At 43.5% G+C, this 20,382-nt stretch overlaps 1 protein-coding gene across 12 annotated transcripts in view; it reads right to left on the bottom strand.

The window, feature by feature from the left end:
• Positions 1 to 20,382, bottom strand: part of LOC124201758 (mechanosensory protein 2-like) — a 44,782-nt gene that overhangs the window by 21,113 nt on the left and 3,287 nt on the right. For 2 of the 12 annotated variants that reach the window (XM_046597973.1, XM_046597978.1), the window contains exons 1-2: positions 11,982 to 12,236; positions 4,488 to 4,709 (exon numbers count right to left, since the gene is read on the bottom strand). In XM_046597973.1, the coding sequence (XP_046453929.1) occupies positions 4,488 to 4,689 (202 nt within the window). In that variant the 5' untranslated portion in view covers positions 4,690 to 4,709; positions 11,982 to 12,236. Of the gene's footprint in view, positions 1 to 1,838; positions 2,610 to 4,487; positions 4,710 to 7,161; positions 7,371 to 11,981; positions 12,362 to 13,361; positions 13,389 to 15,857; positions 17,131 to 20,382 lie in introns of those variants that run through there. The other 10 variants (XM_046597980.1, XM_046597979.1, XM_046597981.1 and 7 more) reach the window with 9 other exon arrangements.

Genomic DNA, 20,382 nt, shown 5'->3' with positions numbered 1-20,382 from the left:
AGACACTACTATCGCCGTTGTTTTTGGCTCGGAACAATAAGAACTTGGGGGGCATCTTGTGCGTTTGGCATCCGACTCTGCACGCCTCCTCCACCCGCCAACGTTCATCGCTTCCCATTTTCTTTATTGATTGACTTCTTCCCTAGTCTTGATTCCAATGTCCACAAAATGGTGACCGCATGGCTTTTATCGGCGTCGAGAGTTAGTTGGAGTTGGCGAGAAGCATCAACGACCGGAAACTGAAAAACAATTTTCATCTTCTCTTCCGCAAGTGAAAACAGTCAGCCCAAAAAATCGAACGTAGAGTTAATGCATTGAAAACCCAATATAAAAATAGCAAAGGGGTTTCATGGGATTTAATTCCGAACAGATCTGCAACCCCCGAAGAGTATGACAACGTTGGGGAATTGAAAAAAGTGCGACCCAAATATAATTCAGTTAAGTAAACAGTATGTGCTCTGCAGGACCTATTTTCCATCCATAGAAAGAAAAATAACCATCGACGCTAACGCTGGGCGCCGACGGCCGGCCAAATTGCTCTAGAGTCCCGCGTGAGCGCCAACACAAAGAAAGGAGAAAAAATAAAAAAAAAAGAACACAGCGATATCTGAGCAGCACAAAATTCCACCGTTTCTCTCTTCTTTTTCTGTTTGGTCCAACTCGATGATTGGTTTAACGATGTCGAAAGAGATAGATGAAAGCGGATGCGACGACAAGCAGGAGAAAAAAACATGGGAGTCATCTCCTCCCGTTGGAAACGGCACAATTCAAACGTGGCGCCGAGCGTCCCCCCATCTCTTCGATCTCAATTGTTGTCGTCCGCGTCTTCGTCGTTATCGTCATTTCCTCAGCGCTCTCCATCGGATCGCTGCTGCCGCGATTGGCTCCCAACATCAACAAAACAAACCAATTGATGAAATCTGTTGTATGTGCCTTTCCCCTTTCTCGCCATCTTTCCCTCTTCCGAGTTCCGCTACTTGAAGTCAGCCCAAAGAGCAAAAACGAGAACAAACATACAAGATGACAACAAACATAAGGTGAACCCCATTCCAACCCCTTTTATAACGAAGGCTATCTATCAAACTGACACGAAGCAGTTCCATACCAAGAAAGGGAAATAAAAAAAAACCATCGTCTAAAAAGAAAATATTGAAGAGCAGCTCCTTGGGCGGTCTTTATGGTGACAGATGAGACGGAGATGCATCATCTAGTAGCTCTAATATTAGATCGAAGTAAAACAAACATATACGGTTCTATATCAGTCGATTCCCATGAAGTTTTGAAGAATCGCATGATACAGTAGATTTATGTTCAGCTTTCATTCAAATTTCGCGTTCAGATTTATCTTTGAAGATGACAGGGCAGCGACCGTTCGCTTCATAACTTCCTGTCTACTCAAAACAAGTCAAATAAAAAGATGTGCAAGAATAAAGGGAAAATACTGCGGCGTATGATTTGATACTTGGCAACCATAAGCGGAATGATGCAAAAGAAGAAATAGAACAAATGCAATTGTCCAATAACTCGAATATTTGACTTTTTCTTTCCATTCTATACAGAATCTTTTTGAGGTTGCGATCAATTCTCTAATTTAATCTTGGTACCACCGCTGCAGCGTCGTTGACGTCAAAGATGCAACAACATTTCCCTCTCACTCCTATAGCTCCTACTACATCTCGATTCAGTAGGCGAGATTATTCGGCGTCACTTCTCTAATCTGATCTTGTTTTCCATCTTGGAGACGAAAGTTGTATCTGCATCAACCAAACTCCTAGGTGCTTTGAGGCATGAACCATGAACCACAAATAGGAAGATTTGGCCTCGTCTTGGTGTCTTACCTCCTAATTGAATGTTATGCATCCTATTAGTGACGTAAACGGAAGAGTAACCGCTTGGTGGAGAGTGAGCGACATCGGGCATCTGAAGCGGAACTAGCGAAGCAGCCGCCTCGTCATTAGTTTGGTGCGTTCCATCCACACCCGTGATCGTAATTGTGGTCACCACAGGTCTCTCATCGCTCCTCGTCATCACCGGAGCCGAAGCCGCCATGTTTGAAGATGAAGAACCCGATGAGGGTGAGCCAGTTACAATAGCTTTCGTATCGCTTCCTTCCGGATCAATCGGACCCATGTTCTTTTTCGGATTCAACCGCCCACTCCACAAATTCGCAAGTAATGAACAAACTTTTAAAAAACTCGGTTGTCAAAAATGGCTAGACAAACAAGTAAGGGTCTATGTATCAACAATCACGCTACCTTTTCGTGAAGTAAACAATCACGAATGCGCACAACGCCGGCCTGTCATTTTCGGTCAATTCACTGATACGGTCGTAGTTGAAAAACTTCAACACGAACGAGTTCAAAATTTTCGTATAAATTTCCTTCTCGCGCCGTTTTAACGAGAGAAAACAAGTGAAGAACGTGAACCGATGAGTGTCGGGAGCGGAAGGAGAGATGCACGTTATTCGTCTAATATCAACGGCGACCGAGTTGTGACTGCGAATCACCGGCGCCTGTGCGCGACTCTTGGCTCTGGCTGACGATATCGAGCACAACCCAACGAGCACAAGGCAAAAGAGAACTGAGAGACTCTCTCAGAGAGAACGAAAAAGAAGCAGGAAGACGAAGCCCTTGCACACCCCAAAAGGCCAAAATAAGGAAGAAAAAAGAAAAAAAAAGGCAGGTTCGTGGTCTCCCGGCCATTGCGTGACCAAGTCGACCTGGTAATGACACACATCACCGACGGAACCAAACGACCGATGAATTTCTGTCTCTGCGACTCGTTTTGAGAAAAAAAAAATAGAAAAAGAAAAAAACCGGTCGTGCTAGAGATTGGATGAAGGACACGTCCCACAAAAGAGGGATATTTGCTCGCGCTTCAGTGCATCTCTATGGAAAATGAGGAGATTGCTCCTGTCGCTCTATTCCCATTTGGAAGGACAGGGAATGATGGAATTAGATTGATTTGATATAGACGGACATTTCGCCAGTCAGTCACATAAATACACACGCGAACGGACTTTGCCTTTCCCTGATCTGTCCGATACAACGACAGCAACGTTCGTAGGAAAGTGGAAGGTCAGAAAACAGGACATTTTCGGCCGAAAGTTAGTCCACAACATAGGGTTGTGTCTTTGGCACAATAACAAAACTGTCTTCGTCTTCGACAATAACAGCAACCACCCTGCGCGGGGAAAAGACTGATAGTGAGTGAACGAGAGTTTGGGTCGTTTTTCTTTCTCGTGAGAGGAGTGTAAACTTTTGGTGGATGTCGACGGGGCACCATACCTCGTTCGAAGTGCATCCAGGCGATTCTCTGAACCTTCCTGATGTTCTTGACACACGCATATACATTGGACATCTTTCTAAGGCCACTCTCTACTACACACAATCACGGCAACACTCCCCGAGGATCCCCATACAAACGGACCTGTCATGTTGGTATCCGGGTCATCACTTAGCCAACAACAAGAGGAGGAGCAGGGAAAAAAAAAACACAACAAAGGCAACACCTACAACGGGAGGATAGTAGACACGCGCTAGAAACCCTGGAATCCAACTGAAAAGATATCAATCATGAAACCTTTTTGGCCTGTGGCAACACAGGCACCGACGCTATAAAGAAAGACGCAAAAGACAGTATGTTGGCGTGGATGAAGATAAAGCGCCAACGTTTTCTTTTCTCATCAACTTTCAATTTTGAGAGAATTCGCAATCAACATCATCTATCCCCTAGAGGAGCTGCATGGGCCGGTAGATATGGGAAAACCAAACAAATGAAAACGTCAGCCAACAAGAGAAAGGACCTACATTTCTCTTTTTTATGTTGACTTTGTTGTCTCTTCTCCGTCCTCTCTCCTAGGCATCAAGCGGATATTTGGATATTAAAAAGGTGCTAGCATTAGTAGTAGTCGAACTGCCATCGCTGGATCGATTTCAGCTAGTCAATGACGGGAGCGCTCCTTTTCTCTGAGATATCAAAGACAAGCAAAGACGGAAAAGACGAAGGGAAGTCTGAAAGAAGAAGCACCGCATTATGTATTGGAGTTGATCCATAGTTCGCTGGATTTGAAGCGGGCCTGATCCTTAGACAAAGAGACAAAGAGGTTCATTGCATATAGCTACTTTGGCGATACAACGAAAGTTTCAAAAGTGGCAGAGTATTTGGGGTTTACTTGGATTCGACAACGATAGAGAATCCAAAAGACGAACAAACTTGTAAGAATCGGATCGATGACGTTGTTCAACGGCGCGCTATTTTAGTTGTTCGCTCTCAGCATCTACACTCATCCCTACTCAAATAATGAAAGCTGCTGCGAGTACTTTTGGGCCATTTCTTCTGTTGCAGTCCTAATTTGAACAAATAGGCAAGCGGCTTACGTGTCGAATATTCATCGCAAAGACTTATAACTCACGTAATACTAATACCCCAATCGATTGCCTTCGCAATGCCATGGGGGAGGCGGTGTAATGATAAAACTTACGAACCTTTTCCGATGTCAATGTTATCGTTGCGCCATCTCTGCATATTTTTGCCCCATTGATCAGCACTGGTGGCGCCTTTTTCTACATCACTGGCTGTGATTGCAATTGAACGTGATTCCGTCGTCGTCGGGGGTAGTACTAATGGCGGCGGCAGCAAAGTACTTGGGCGATTGACCGACGACACTTCCACAGTTTGAACTCCCATTTTTACAGATGTTCCTTCCGCTATATTATAAAAACGCAATCGCGAGGTTCCCAAATTGTACGAAACAGTTTGCATATAATGGTTCTTATTGTTACTTTCACAAACAGGATTATGAACATTAACAAAACCAAGAGATCAAACGTTGTTGACATTCAACAAACAAAAAAATGACATTTCTAAGAAAATGTGGAAGGGAAAGCATGCGAAGCTGACGGCACATGATGGCAGCGCACTTTCAATTCAATCAATTTTCTCGCAAACGAATACGAATTTTCGAGATGGCTGTAAACGAAATGCAGGAACAAGACCGAAAACGGATATCAAAGTTGTCTGCGAGTTCGTAGTAGCGTGTAAGATCGTATTTTGCTGCAACAAACGAACAGAAAAAGCTAGAAATAGAGCGTTATGTTCCGAGCGGTAACACATAAAAACTCCAATCAATCTTCCTATCCCATTGACATTGGCGCTCGAGCCACAAAAGTTCTATCCCGTCTTCCTTTTGTTCCAGAGAACGCGTTTGAACCACAAAGTGAACGGAACGCAATAATCGGCAAGATATCGCTTTGTCAATTAAGGCGAAATCCATCAAGCTCCGAGCCTGAAGTCTAAGCCATTCCGTCGGCTGCGTGTGGCCATGTTATCAACTTCCTCACCACCTCGACGAGATTTATCCATTCTTGCAAGAAATCCTTTTCTACCCTTTGTTTGTGGTTGGCTTTCGATTAGCAATCAACAATCGTTACTCATTATCTTCAATGACAGTTGGATTATTGGTTTGATAAAAGTTTCTCTTGTGTATGTGTGTACGTGTGCAATTCAATCTTGATTACGTGAAAAAGCTTCGTATGTTTTTCAGGTATTTAAGATTGAAGGCCGATTTTCCTATACAGTACCTATACTCAGCGCTAGATGTCAGACGCAACCTAGCCTACAACTCGCTATTTGCCTATTTCTTAAAAAAAAAAAAAAAATCGTTTCAATCAAAAACTAAAAAAAAAAAATCACAAAAAGAACAAAATCAAATATTTTGCATTCCAAACTAAAGTGGTCAGCGTTCAATGTGAATTTAAGCGATCATCTTTGGAAAATTCAAATTAGGCCTCTAATATTTAGGGAATTTAATCCAGGGCAACTAAAATTAGGTCAAAAAATGTTAATGCTACGTTGGAAGCGTTTGGAATCTGGCAGGCAAGCAATAAATCGAAATCAAAAAGCCCGTTCGCGAGGCAGAATTTGTTGGCAATGCGTCAGGCATAATGAGAATCCTGTTTATTTAGGTCTATGAATTTACGGAGTCGAGATATTCTGCGTTTGGTCTGCTGCGACAGCCGGATCGGAAAGATGGACTGGCAGTAAAATTTAGTATTTATAGAAGCAGTCTCCGAGCTTCATAATGAAGAAAAAATACGGAGAAAGAGAGAACCGGGCACATTTATATCCTTTTCCCGTTTCTCTTCCAGACAGCGCTAGGAGCGATAAAAAAAAGGGGGAAAAAGAAAACTGTCACCGGAACCGGAAGTAAATAACAAAGCAAAGAAGGCAGCCAAAAAGAATAGAATGGAGGCGAATGATTCGTTTTAACAGCCAAGCGACAACAAATCTCCAGACAGTCTTTGTATGGCTAGGGATTTGGGGAGTTCCATTGAACACTATAACGAAATTCATTACGCCAAATGCACTTCTGTCGTCTTTTCCGGCCCCCCTACTTAAATGAAAAATTCATCGCCATGAAGCCGGTCAAGTCTAGTATGGTGGCTCGGCTGTGTCGAACGAAGTTTTGCAACGACAATTATTTATTTAACTATCGTTGAAATCATTCAATTTTTAAAGAACGCACGCTAGAATGTCAGCTGCAGAAATGAAACATCTAATTCCGAGTGTCGTAAATACTCGTAAAAAGACTATCCTGCCACCTATCCGCTGCCTGGAAAGGATCGGTTGAAGATAGTCGTGTGGAACAAGGAAACAAAAAAAAAATAATTTAGTGACACCCACGAGTTCACGAACGGTACAAGACGAGTACGAAAAAAGTAGATTTTAATGCTGAACCATTCTAGTACTTGCATGAGAGTAGAGTACTATTCCGTCTCAGACGACCCCGCGAAAATGAAGTTATTTCGTATTCATGATTCAAGCAGATGGAATTCCGTGAAACTCCTCCACCCTTCACGAATGATTTACTACTGTTTTTGTAACGATTGTCTTTTCCCGGCGTAAAAAAGAAATATGAACAAACGCTGTATCATCAATTACAAACTGCTCCAGCTGACTGAACGGAAGACGCTGACTAACACTTCAACCTTTCCCTTTTTTTCCTGTCCTATTTTTTCGTATGTTCCGCTCTCTTTTTTTATTCTCGGCCAACAATAACAGATACAACAGTCACGATTCCACTCAGACGACGATTTGGTAGCGCACTAGACGACTAGAGGACCCAAGATACAGAGAAATGAAAAAAAAACAACAACTTACACGAGAAAAAATGTAACTGAAGATGACAATTAAGACAGCCTTTCAGAAGGAGATGATATATGTACGAAGAGGATCTAAGAGAGGAAGTCTTAGTCTAATTCGATTACAATTTTCTTTTGCTAGCAGGACCACTTATGATCTCTGGCCAAAAAGAGGGAAAAGCAACAAATAATCAAGTTCTTTCTCTCACTACCCTTCCCAGGATACTGACGGATAAAAGGGGAAAAACATTAAAGCTGAAGGCTTTTCAGACGGGGCGGTCTTTTTGTGTTACCACACGACTCCCAGTGGCTGCCAGAATAAACTAAACGACGATAAGCAATATCTCAGCCAACCCACCCCTCGCCTATAGCGCTATGTTGCAAAAGTTACCATGACAACAACCCACTGCCTTTTCATTCCCCGGGATCTCGGAAGTTTTACAAATAAAGATCGCAAATATATTGGTCGCATCAAACCCTGACTGCTGCCGACCCCGTTTTCATTTTATCCCTCTGGGCTCCCCGCATGATAGGTGAACTGGTCCAAATCTTTTTCAACCATCATATTCACGTCTTGACTAGGAAGGGAAAAAAATGATAATAAGAGGTTGTTATACGTATAGAACGCAGAGTGCCGTCACGGGCGCCGGCGGTGACAACAAACACAGAGCCGACAAACGCGCACGGCTGCGTCGCGCAATCAACTCGTGTTGGATGGCACTATATAGCGTCGCTGTCGGCAGACTTCTTAAATCAGACTGATATATATGTAGATGTATTGCGTAGAAATACTGCATGGAGATAACCCACACCAGTAAATCCCTGCCGTCTCATTTCCACATCTTGCGACCTGCGCTGAATGATGCAACTCACGAAAGCTATACGCGAGAATCCTTGATTCTCACTTGCCCTAACATCTATACAGCACCGCATCGCTTTAAATGAATAACGCAAAAAGGTTAGGGCGAGAGAGGAGGGGTCCCTTTGACAATAAGGGCATTTACGACTTAGGAGGAGAGTGTTGAAATATATTTGAGAATAATAATACGTCGACCAAAGATTTACGACAAAGCGCGGTAGACCCAATGCGACTTTTTCGTTGCCGTTGCGGGCCGCACCTATTTTGTTTCAATGCCAAGAAAAAAGGACAGAATGAAGCAGAAAAAAGGAACAAAGTCTCGGGAGGTTTAAGGAGATTTATAGATGGCGATTCGACATTAATAGCATCGACGGTCAGCAGAGAAGTGCAAGGAAGAATGCCAGAAAAACCGGACGCGATCCGTATGGCCACCGCGAATTCGCACACTTTTTTAACAGACTCTCAAGAACCTTTCGTTCGTTCAATTGGTAAGGCGATGGTTATGACTGGAAATTCGGTCCAGCATCCAATCGGTGGCACAGTGAATCAGTGAAGTTATGGAGATTGCAGAAGATTCTGGATGACCAGTTTATAGATGGGTCACAGTAAGTGTCTCGCCATTCAGGTGATTAGATTCTACGCCAATTCCAGAACCCAGCCAATCAAACTTTACGTCCTACTGCTGTTTCATTTCATCCGTCGGATAGAATGGGAGCGAAATACGCTCAGTGGAATTGAGAGCAAAGAGTGAAAGTTAAATCACTTGAAAAAAGGTATTGAAGCCTTTTTCAAACATTTTCATTCTATATCGAAATATTTAAAGAATGGGCATTGCCTATTCCGAAACCCTTCAAAAACAACAACAAAACAGAGGAAGAATAAACAAGGAGAGTGAAGGGAAAATATAATTGAAACTGATGGATGGGGAACGACGTCACTATAGCAGTGGATTTTTTCTTCTTTGATTTCCGTCTAACACGATCGACTCTCTGGCGAAAGGAACTGCTGCCGCGTCTCCAACCGACGCAATGTCTCTATCTCGTCTCCATTCCATTTTTGGGGGGTGTTGTTGGTTTTATTCCGAGCAGATCCATCAACCCAATTTCTTTCTTTCGCCTCCACTTTTTGGATCAAACCAAAAAGAAGGCGAGCAAAAATAAAAGGAGAAAAGCGGAAAGACAAGAGGGGACAGGAAATGGCCACACTACTCGCGATATTGCCTCCAATAAAAAGAGATAGAGACCATTGGAATACGACAGGCTATTGCGGGGAGGAGGTCGTAAAGTGTTATCTTTATATGAATTCAGCTCCGAAGACGAGATCACCGTCCGCGGCTCGTTACAAGCGTCAAACCAAAGAAGAAACATAGAGAAATGGACATACTCCGCCCTTGTCGGAAACAAAGAACCGTCTCGGACCTCTCTAGCTCTTCTCGGCTGCTCTCTGTTCTTAATGTTGTAATGTCTATTTGGCGTGCGTGTGTAAATAATAATATGAACTCGACAACACCACCACCACCACTATCTTTTCTACTGCCCCCCAGTGGGCGGATGTTATTACAATAAGCAACAAAAAACTCTACGCTGCTGCTTGCCCCTCGCGCAAGGTCCGGCCGATCCGGAAGTAATGTATGCGCAGCCCACCATACTTTCCTTCAAAGCCTCGTACATCCCCCAATGTCGGTCATCATCATATCATGTTGATGGCGATGAAGCTAGACACGAACCAGTCAACCATATAAACTGAGAGAACCAGATCCGGCAAACATAATACGGCACACTCACTAGACACAGTCCCCTGGCTTTTCCATTTGCTATCAGCTCCCGAGTTCCACCATGATTAATATGGGATTCACGTCAATCAAGCTAATCCTTTCTGTATCCAGCAACTGCCCAAAGTCGTTATTGTATTATGTGTGGAACTGTCACACTTTGTCAAAAGTCAGTTGTTTCAAATCTCTCTGTTTGGGAGCCAAAGTCGGCTGTCATCACAGCACAGCAAATCGAAACCGACACCGAAATTGGCCGTTGTTTCCGTAACGGCCTATGATAATTTGGGAAATCGAATTCCCACGATCTCAGCAACATTATCAATTGGTTCATTGAATCAAAATTTCACTTTCAATGACAAGACGGAAAGAACTGTTAGGTTCGGCATGACTCTGTCCTGTGCTTATTAACTCCGGATTAACTATCGATTCCTATCGGAGACTTGATGGAACGCCAGATGATAATCGACCAGTCGTGCAAGAGAGCCACAGAGCAGACAAAAACCACGGTGCCATAGAGCAAGGACAAAATGACAGAACCGGAAACTAGGAAAGAGAAATGAAGAAGGCTAGCCTACGGTATCTCTGCATCATCATGTCACACAGAATACATCCAGCGGGATAACTCACTCATTACGTTTGTTTTGTTGCCCAAGGGGAGTCTCTTATTGTATGTTTGTTGTTTTGCATTGGTTGTATGTCGGGCGTAGAGAGTATCCTCTTTATACATCGAGATCTTGTGGTCGTGTTTGCTGTCGCGGGCTGAGAAACCTCACGTCGACAGGATTTTGTACACGTTCCAATTGGCCACATCAAGACGGGCAAAGACTCGACGCTCTCCCCAAAGCAATCAATAATTCCGCGCGCGACCCAACCACGGTCATTTCATCCCTTTTCCTTTGACATTTGATTCCGCAAGTAAATGACAACGGAAGCGACACAAGACGATCACCGACCTATCGGATCCTCCTCGAGACGAATTATTGTAATGGCGATTTTTCGCTTCGCCTCGCCATTTCTTTCTCCACAAATATTCCTGACAGATTCTTGTTTGCAAGAAATTGCATCGAGGGGGGAAGTGAGAGAGAGTGACTGATTGTCCGCGTCTATTGGGGTCGACACATTGTTACTCCAAGCGCCGTTGGGGCCGGGGCAAAAGCAGCGCGTTGCGGCAACAGGGAAACAAAAGAGACATCAGCAACGTCAGAGAAACTGAAAAGCAGCAGAGGCAAGCACTATAATACACTCTACAGTTTCGGGTCTAGTCTGAGCCGACTACAGCATTAGCGGCCAACTCTCCCCAAAAAGCATTCCATCTTTTACCCGTTCCCGCCCACCGAATTACATTATTGTCGGCCGTCAGGACTCGAGAAGGCAAGAAGTCGAGATGATGTAGTACTATCTCTTTCCCCTTTCTTCGCCCTGTGTATCTTTCAAATTGTACGTAATGCAATTTGGGGGACAAGAGAAACATGCAAAAGGATCAAGCAAGAAACTTTTTAATGATTTTACGTTGATTTCCCCTTTTCTTTTCTTCCTATTCTTCATGCGGATTTACGTAAAAAGCCAATGGAATTGTACGAAATTGAATGGGTTCAAGCTACTTCAGACCTCACAATTCTCTCGGCCCTTTCCATCATCCTTTTTCTCGTTTTCTTTTTGCCTTTTCTCTATCTATGGATCAAGAATACCTGACGTCATCATCGACGTTGCTGGATCTTTCCCGTTCAAAATGTTTATCGGTCCGTGAACAAGTTGCGACGAGGGGCAACGTGACGTGATCACTCGACAAAGCCAAATTCACGTCACCCAACAAGGGAATGTTGGGCTTGGAATTCCTCCTCACAACTGAGTTGCTGCTACACTTGAATTAGGCTACAACAACTGGACGACCCAAGACTGGATGTTGTGGTATTATTGACCAGAAGACTATGGTGTGGACGCGTCAGTGGAGATGTTGTGGTGTCTGCTTGGTTTTCACAGTTTGTATAAATGGAAAATGGACTAAGAAAATGAGTTTGTGTGAGAGAAACTATCACAGCGCACCAACAACACCCGGAGCTGACAAAACCAAACAAAAGAGACACACAGACCATCTAGAACTCATCAGGTGCGGATGATGACAAGGTGCCGTCAGCGCCAACACGCGGGGGGGTTCAAAGTAAACAAACAGGAGAAGAAACTAAAATGATAAAGAAATCCAACTTCTTACCGGTATTCTAAAGAAATTCTTTTTTTTCCTACTCCTCACGCCTGCTAGTCTCACAGTGTCACGGTGATATTTCGACGGAACAATCACAGGTTTCCGTGTCACTGATGTAATTATTTGTTCGTCTTCTCGACAACTGATTTTCAGGTTGAAGATGAAAGCGAAACACCAAATCAACAACCGAGAAAATAGAGAGTGAAAGAGGGAGAGACGATCTGATGGGTCTCGTTCAGGCCCAGACCGGCGGACAAGTGACTGGACTGCGACCGCGCGCACAGACTCTATACTAATGGCCCGACGTCTCTCCGCCTTCTCGGCGAGAGGAAAAGCCAAAAGAAGCCAAGGCAGAAAAAAAAAGAAAAACAAGAAAGAAGTAACACACAAGCGTAGAGTGTGTCCACACAAACCCGATACACTATCAACACCTTGATGTGTGTACATTCAGAAGTCGCCTTTTTTTCCCTCTCAGTTCCCATAATTGTTTTGAAACATTTTTTATTGATTTAAGTGACGCGTGAAAAACGGTTCAAGAAGAAGAAAAAAGAGAATTTGTTCAACGTCCGGCAAATTGCATTGTGTCCCTGATGCGGGTGAGGCCGACGATTTCTTGGCGGAAAAGTTTGTTCCGGATATTTTTTGGGGGGAGAGTCAAAGCTGAATTAAATCAAATACAACCTGGAGAAAAAACGGGAAAGTCTGATCCGTTGGCTTTGAGACGACGGTCCGTAGCCACAGAATAAAAAGAAGTAAAAAAGACCTAGCGGTCGCCAATGGGAAGGCAAAAGATATGAAGGAAAGAAAGGAGTCTTGATCATGTCTAACGAGATCTGCAGCAATTGAGACGCTATTCAAAGAAACTTTCGTTCAATTTTATTCGATTTTAATACTTCACTCCTTCCCGTTTTTCTACTGTTTTTTTTTTTATTTTCAGCGAGAAGTGATATGTCATCCATTCTTTTAGCCGCATAAAAAAAACGGGACTAGAAACCCCGAAGAAAAAGAAGGACGGGAACGCCCCATCAAAATTATGTAGCTGAACCGCTTTGAATGCCATTACACCGACGTAACACGACGTGTGGGATGTCTGTGTGTTTGAGTGCTAAGGATTGGGAAAGATTTCCAGCGGGGAAAGTAGAAAATAAAGTGGAAGAAAACACGGATCCACTCTGCATAATGAGTTGCTGGTTTGATGGTGGCGGCGGTTGTAGCGGTTGCAAAGAAATCGAAAAAGAAAATCATTATGATTCGTTTCTTTGTTCCTCAAAGGCACCAGCAACGGCGGAAGACCTACTACTCTTTTACGCCACTTTAAACATTTCAGACTACCAGACTTGTTCTTTCGATTGTTATAGTATCTGTCAGTATTTTGTGTGTGTGACTCACCTCTGTTGATGTTGTAGCCGACGGGGTCTGTCGACCGAAGAGAGAAGATCCGGCCAACGTACAGAAGTATATTGCGGCGCCAACAAAGAGAAGATGCCGTCGGATCAAAACATAAAAGAGAGAAAGAGATCAAGAAAAGAATGAAGAAAGTAAATAAAACAAGTAAACAAGAAAAACAAAATGCGTGATCCAGATTGAAAATCAATGAATTCCCAGGTTTCCCCCCCAAAGTGTTGAATGTAAAAATTCATGAGTGGCAGACATACGAAATCTCTACACAATTCTACGTCATTGGCGATGTTACTAATACAAATAGTTGAATAGGATCGATTGCCTGACTGTGCAACTCTGAATAGCGATAGTGGGACGATACGCTTGTTATGCCATGAGCCGCTCAAGAGGACTCTCATTTTGGCAACTTCAAACCAAAGAATGTTGAAAAGTTGCGATGGGTTACTACGCTCTACTACTCTCTTTAGTGTCGCACAAGAGAAGTCAATGATTTCATTGATAATGCCAGGACTTTCATCAGTTTCATGAATTTCTCTTCTTTATTTTCAAAGAAAGAAAAGAAGATTACCCGAAGCAAAGGAAGCACAGAGAAAAGGGTCCGGAAAAGACATTGCCGACAACCGGTGCAGCGATCGAATGACCGACCGACCATGTGTGTTTGTTTCCCGACCGCTGCTGGGCTCGGTCTGTTCTTGCCCGTCTTTTTCCCCCATACTTATACTTACTACACAAAAAATGCGATCGATAAACATAGGAGTCTCAACAGAAGAGGCTTCTATTTATTCCGCTTTTTTCGCAGTCTCATCATCTACAGCAGCGCTGAAAGGAGGAGGGATAACGAGGTCATAAGTATGAGCCTCACATTTAACAGTTAAGCCCTCGCTTCTTCTTCTCATTCTTGTACTTTTTTTTTCTTTTTCCTCTTCCTGCCTTCTGATGAATACATGAATCGAAATGAGCAATCTTCGAGAAAGAGAACGGACTCAAAAATGGGAGAACATCCTCGACTGGTTATCCAGGAAATAGAAAGGAAATCACCCGCTTCTCACAGTGTCTCATTGTAATAATCTGGGGTGGTGCCACTTTAGCTTCAATCACTCTAATGATGACGGCCATTTTTGCAAACAACCCGTCCGCCTGTCCATCCCCTTCCATATTTGCGCCATTCAAGATTTTCATTACTAACGCGAGCTGACGAAGATGTCAGCCGCTTATTCTCTGATCATCAATGTCATCATCCACCAAGGGAACCTGATATAGTGATTCCATCTACCCCTCACGCATTCGTCCTGACTCAAAGCTACGGTGAAAAGAGACGAAACGAGCCGCACACTAAAAATAGGTCGTTGTATAAGATAGCGACAGTTGCGGGATCCGGAAACCAATATCCAGCTCGCTAGTCACAAGCACTTTGACCAGCGTGGCGAAAGACGGAACTGAATGATCAGGAATTCCGCGCCGAAGGCTCCCTTTCACTCCCTCTTTCCTCTCTCTATCTCTTTCCTTTTTCCAACCCTTTATATGATATCTCTTTATCGTCTTTTGTTTCGAGCCAAGTCATAGCCGTCCGCCTCAGATTGAATCCACCATGGCCGCAACCACTGCTCATACAAATATAACAGCGGGCTCCCCAGTATTGGACGGATATGGCCGACTCAATTCAGACCCCAGTAACATTACGAACGCAGAAATACGTTACAAAGTACCGTTACGAACGAAAAAATTCATTTCACTCTTCTACTAATATTTTCTTTGTGCTTCCTACCCGAAAATAGTTCCAAACTTGTGCGTCTTTATCTTTCCTTTTCTTTTCCTGTCCGAAATGAAAGAAAGGCAGGAATAACTTAATAAATCCCGAAATAAACTTGCACTCCATCAAAGAGAAGAAAACGAGAAGAAGTTTCGGACACGCACACTTAACTGGCAATGGCGGGTGCCAGGTGGTTACACTAAGCTGAGCGGATTGAGAAGACATTAGACGTCGTGTTTGTTTTGCAAGCGACACGGTGATTTCATTACGAGTTGCAGCGCGCGTGACAGACGCCTCAATCAAGAAGTAAGGGCCAAGCTGAATAACAAGGAAAAGGTATACAAGTCCCCGCCCGTTCTTGTCCCCAGGACCCTGCGTCTCCAGAATGATGGATGGGATTTTCTTTTTTGTGAAAGTAGGACTCGTCCCCAGTCTCGGAAATGAAACAAGCAAGAAAATGGGTTACTGGATAAGAGACAGCGGCGAAAGATGGCCAAGATAAACAAGAACAATATCTGGGGTAGCAATGCTCGTGACTTTGGCTTCCAACTAGTGAATGCAGTTGCGTTTGCTCATCCAATGTTGTAGTCGTTGCGCAATTCATTGTTGTAACTAGCGACTATTGTTTTCCTCTTTCATCATCACAACAACTGCATGCACGAGTTAATACAACAACAGCAGCGTCTGCACCACTACCAACAACAACACATTGAATGCACCCAAATGATATTTACCCGCTGACTTAGGTTTATTAGATCCCGCTTCCATCTGATCAATCTTGGCCATTTCTTTCTTTGTAGACATGGTGTTGCTGTCTACTTTGTTTCAAACTGCTACGACGCAACAACTTGTTTGATGGATCAATCGGATTCCAAATGTTTTCCACTAGTCCAGTTCCTATTACACGACAAGAATCTCTAGAGACTAGAAAGTCGTAGTCAAATCCGCCACGAGTTGAAAGACACACAAAAGACAAGAAGGTCCAGTCACCGACTGCCACCGACGACGCAGTGGGCCAGCAACTTTTGAACGGCCGACACTCGGCGCTCCTTTTCTTCGTCCTGCCTTTATTTCCCTCACTATACAGCTTCTTTCACGCTCACTCTCGCATTCTGTTTCACCCCTTTTTCCTGTTTTTTCCCACCCGACACGACCTCTGAACAGCTGCCCGCTCTTCTAGCCGACGGCCGTACGACCCGCCCACATAACACTCACTTACACTTTTCCATAGTCGCGGAAATAAACGTTTCAAAAGGTTCACTCTCATGCACAAGTGCAAACGCGGGATCAATACACACAAGGAACCCGTTCACGGAATGCCTGCCACCATCAAGTAACGCAGATAGTGTGGCTGAGTGTACGGCCTTTATACAAAAAGAAGAGAAGAGTATTAAGTGGCAATAGTCAAAGCTTCGACGAAGAGGATAAGGTAAGACCGAGTCACCGTTGAAACGCAAGGAAACAGACTGCTGCGGCAACCCCGCTCCTTGGCGGCGTCACGGGCCCACGGAAAATGCCCACCAGGAAACGAACCGAGAGACACACAACTACACACACATGGTTTTCGGGAATTTCGCTCACGCGGAATCTTCTAGGAAGCTCCCCCCCCCCTAAAATACAAAAAGTAGAAAAGAAAAAAAGTCCTCTCCATCTTCTTTCTCCGGCGTTGTCTTTTTATATACCAAGGCTGGAGGTAGGGACCATCAGTTGCCCATGATAGAACCAAAAAAGAAAAAGAAGGGAAACTGTAAAGACAAGAGCTGGAACGAGGAAATGTTCTCCCTTGGAACCCAGGTTGTCAGAAACCGCACGACGACAAGGACGGAAATAAAAATCCTTCAAACTATTCTTCGGCCATTTTATTTCCTCGCTCCTTTATCCGGTTCACTCCTTCATCTCAGTTTATCGTATCCAGTTCCTTTTCTCTTTCAACATCTCCATAACGTCCTATACGACTTCACTTCTGCATCAAAGGGAAACTATCCGCTTTACGCACAGTTTTACTTGCAACTGTTTCTTTTCCAATCGCTGCAAATCGAACGAAAAGCTATCGAATCCGAAGCCAAAAACACACACACGCACAAAAAGAAGGGATTAAGATAAGAATAAAATTGTGGTTCCGCTGTGGCTTCGCGACTGTGCTCCCCCCAATCATCGTGAGACAGAAGAGTAGCCAAAAAGGAAGAAAAAAAAAGACATACATCCGCACGTTGCCAAACAATTCAACCAATCTCCATCCATCTTCCTTGTTCCATCGTCGTCTATTGGGTTTGACGACAACGGCACACGGAATTGGAAAACAAAATAAATAAAAGCGCTGAACCAATGTTGCATTCAAATGAAAAAAAAAAGAAAAACCGTATATATAGATTACCACACTGATGGCATTTTATTTGCTTCCTCATCGGCTATTACTCCTGTTATTATAGTCGCATTCGTCCCCCGCTTGTGTTTTTTTTTTTTCTCCCTTTACTGCTATAATTTGGACGTTCATTGGCTATGCGATCCTCGTCTTGTTTCTATCCCTGAAGCTAGGGGATTATTTAGACCGGACGTCGACGTCTATCAGAAGCCCTTAAACTCGATTACCTCCTTTTCCCATCAGACCGAGCAAAGGATCTGCTGCAGCAAAAAAGCTTCAATCTTTAATGCCTCTGCAGACGAATATAAAAGAGGCACTACACATTTTTTTTTTGTCGATGCTTTTCGAGAGGAAATGGGCCTGCATTTTTCTTTCAACTATTTCTTATTTCATCTCGCAATATGAGGAAAGAATGAAAAAATAAAAAGTTCGCGCTGTCACAATCTATCCCAAATAGTATATGAAGTCAGGCGCGTACTATACGGCTACCACCAAAGTTCTGGGTGACGGCCTTAATGCTACCATGGGTTAGGGGGGTTAAAGAAAGAGCCGCTTGATATCAAGAGGAAAAAAGAAAAGAAAAAAAAAGAAAAGAATGTGATCTATAGCTCTCCTCTACAACAACGAAAATGCATAGCGACCCTCTGACCCGAAGCGGCGGCGACGACGACCGTATTGATATATGGACATGAACGCTCCTGATGGGATCTCTTTTAGAAAGGACCGATAAATCTCGTTTCTCTCCCTTGTCCCCACAAGGGATCGGCTCCCGCCGGACCTTTCTCCATTCACTCGCTTTTCTTTAACATCTTTACTTTGTTTATTTTCTATTTTTAAATGGGTTACCCGATCTGTCACACATCTCAGCGCCCTCCTCTTTTCTGTCCGCCGATGATCGATTGAGAAACCACGTCAAAAGACATATGTCCGATATATTTCGTAGGACAAGCGATTTTATTATCAAACTTTTTAATCAAAAAGAGACTTGTAGTCCTTCCTCCTTTTCTTCTCCGGGATGAAATGGGACAAAAGAGAACAAAGAAACAAGACGGTAGTCAGTCGAGCAGAAATAGGTGCCGCTAGCGTATCTGAAGATAACGCGAAACCTCCGTGATGCGAGTTGGTCCATTGCACCTTTAGCGATAGACCAATAGCGACAAACTCTATTGATTTCCCTGCGGAGGGTCATAGTTGCGTAAGTCTTCATTGCTTCCCAGCGGTGAAAACTTAAAGACCAAAGGCCTACAGCAAAGGCAGCAGCATATCACGAGTGGCATGAGACCTTGTTACGGAAGTGTGTAAGTAGTCCAAGTCCATCTCGGATTTGGACATGATGCTGATGGATCGTAACCCATCTGAAAACCTGTCCAAACAAGCATAGCGGTAATGTCTCGTCTTTGAACTGATCCTGATTGCAGCCGAGTTGGCAGCTGCCTATCCGAATGAGAGTATATGTCCGAAAAGAGAAGAAGGTTATAAAAGATCCTAGCCCGAAATAGAGCTACTCGTGATGGAAAATGTAATCATCGAAATGGAGTCGGTCTTGTCGCCATTCAATGATTCATATGAAATGTCTATATTGAAAATGTACGTCAGGGAATTGGTGGATGTTTCTATCTTCTATACATGTTGTCCAAAAGCCAAATTGTGCAAATCTTTTGATCCTGCTCCAAAACTTTTGGCGGTCACTATGGTTACTAGTCCCTCTTCTCCAATTTTGAATGAGGTAGCAACCTTCAACTTTGCCCGATCACCTTTTGATTAAACTAGCCCAAACTAAATTACCATCGCCATGGAGATGGACGACTATGTCCAACTTTTATGGCCACCAACAACATCTGCGCGTCAATAATTACGGCTTGCGTTTTGCAAGACCGTCAGTCGGTTGCCATGACATCGGACATTTGTTTCACCAAGCAGCAAAGAAATCTTCCTATATTTAGAGATGTTACCATCGCCACAAGGACTTCGCCGTGCGTAAATCGTTTGCATTATTGAAGACTCAGCAACATGCGTCACCCGACTTTTATGTTCTTCGTGCACGATCTTTGCTGCTATGCAGTACACGCAAACAGTGTCGAAAACAAAGTCTGGTTCGGCGTGAAAAAAAAAAAATCTCGTCCGGGTCGATTCACTCGAATTTCACTGACGAACAATGACCGGCATAATCAAAACGACACAAGGAGATAAGAAGAGCAGGATGGAGTACAACCGAGTTCAACGAGTCAGATTAGACGGATCGTTGGATGAATATCTAACAATCCACTCGTGAAGTTATTTCCTCCTGACGCCCTCTTTATCTGCCATCAAAAGCGCACGCATCTGCATGTTTCCACACCATAAAAGGGCGTGAATATACTACATGCCCTTTCGCGGTTTCACCGTGCGATTCCGCAAAAAGAAAATCCGCACATTCAGAATTCATCGGCCCGTTTGTTATACACGTTGTCTCTTAACAACTCGTGAAGGGCACTTTATGGACATTCCACTTCAAAAAGAAACTTAAAAAAAGCAACGTCATTAGTTTACATCCAATTGTTCCAGCTGTTACTCCATTACATTGTCGCTTTTTCTTTTTTACCGACCAATTTCGCCCCTAGACGAGTGTTCTCGACGGAATTCGCAAATTGGGTAATTGGGGATAACGGCTGAAGGAAAAGACATCAAGCGCACAAAACAACGTAACAAATTTGCAACACTTTTTATACTAATGGTTGAGCAGATGTTTTGTTAATTACAAGAAGGGATGCAACATTTGTTTGGAACTACTTATATGAAATTCTACTGGATGTTTAGGTCAATTAAATGTTTCCCTTTAATTTTCCTTAGTTCTATTACTTGTATGAATTACGATTTAATTTCATTTCATTTTTCCACATTTTTATTTGTTGTTTTGT

The sequence above is a fragment of the Daphnia pulex genome, chromosome 9 (genome assembly GCF_021134715.1).
Source record: "Daphnia pulex isolate KAP4 chromosome 9, ASM2113471v1".
In the NCBI taxonomy this organism is placed as follows: domain Eukaryota; kingdom Metazoa; phylum Arthropoda; class Branchiopoda; order Diplostraca; family Daphniidae; genus Daphnia; species Daphnia pulex.
Note: the sequence above shows the minus strand (reverse complement) of the source record. Positions and strands in the feature narration are given on the sequence as shown.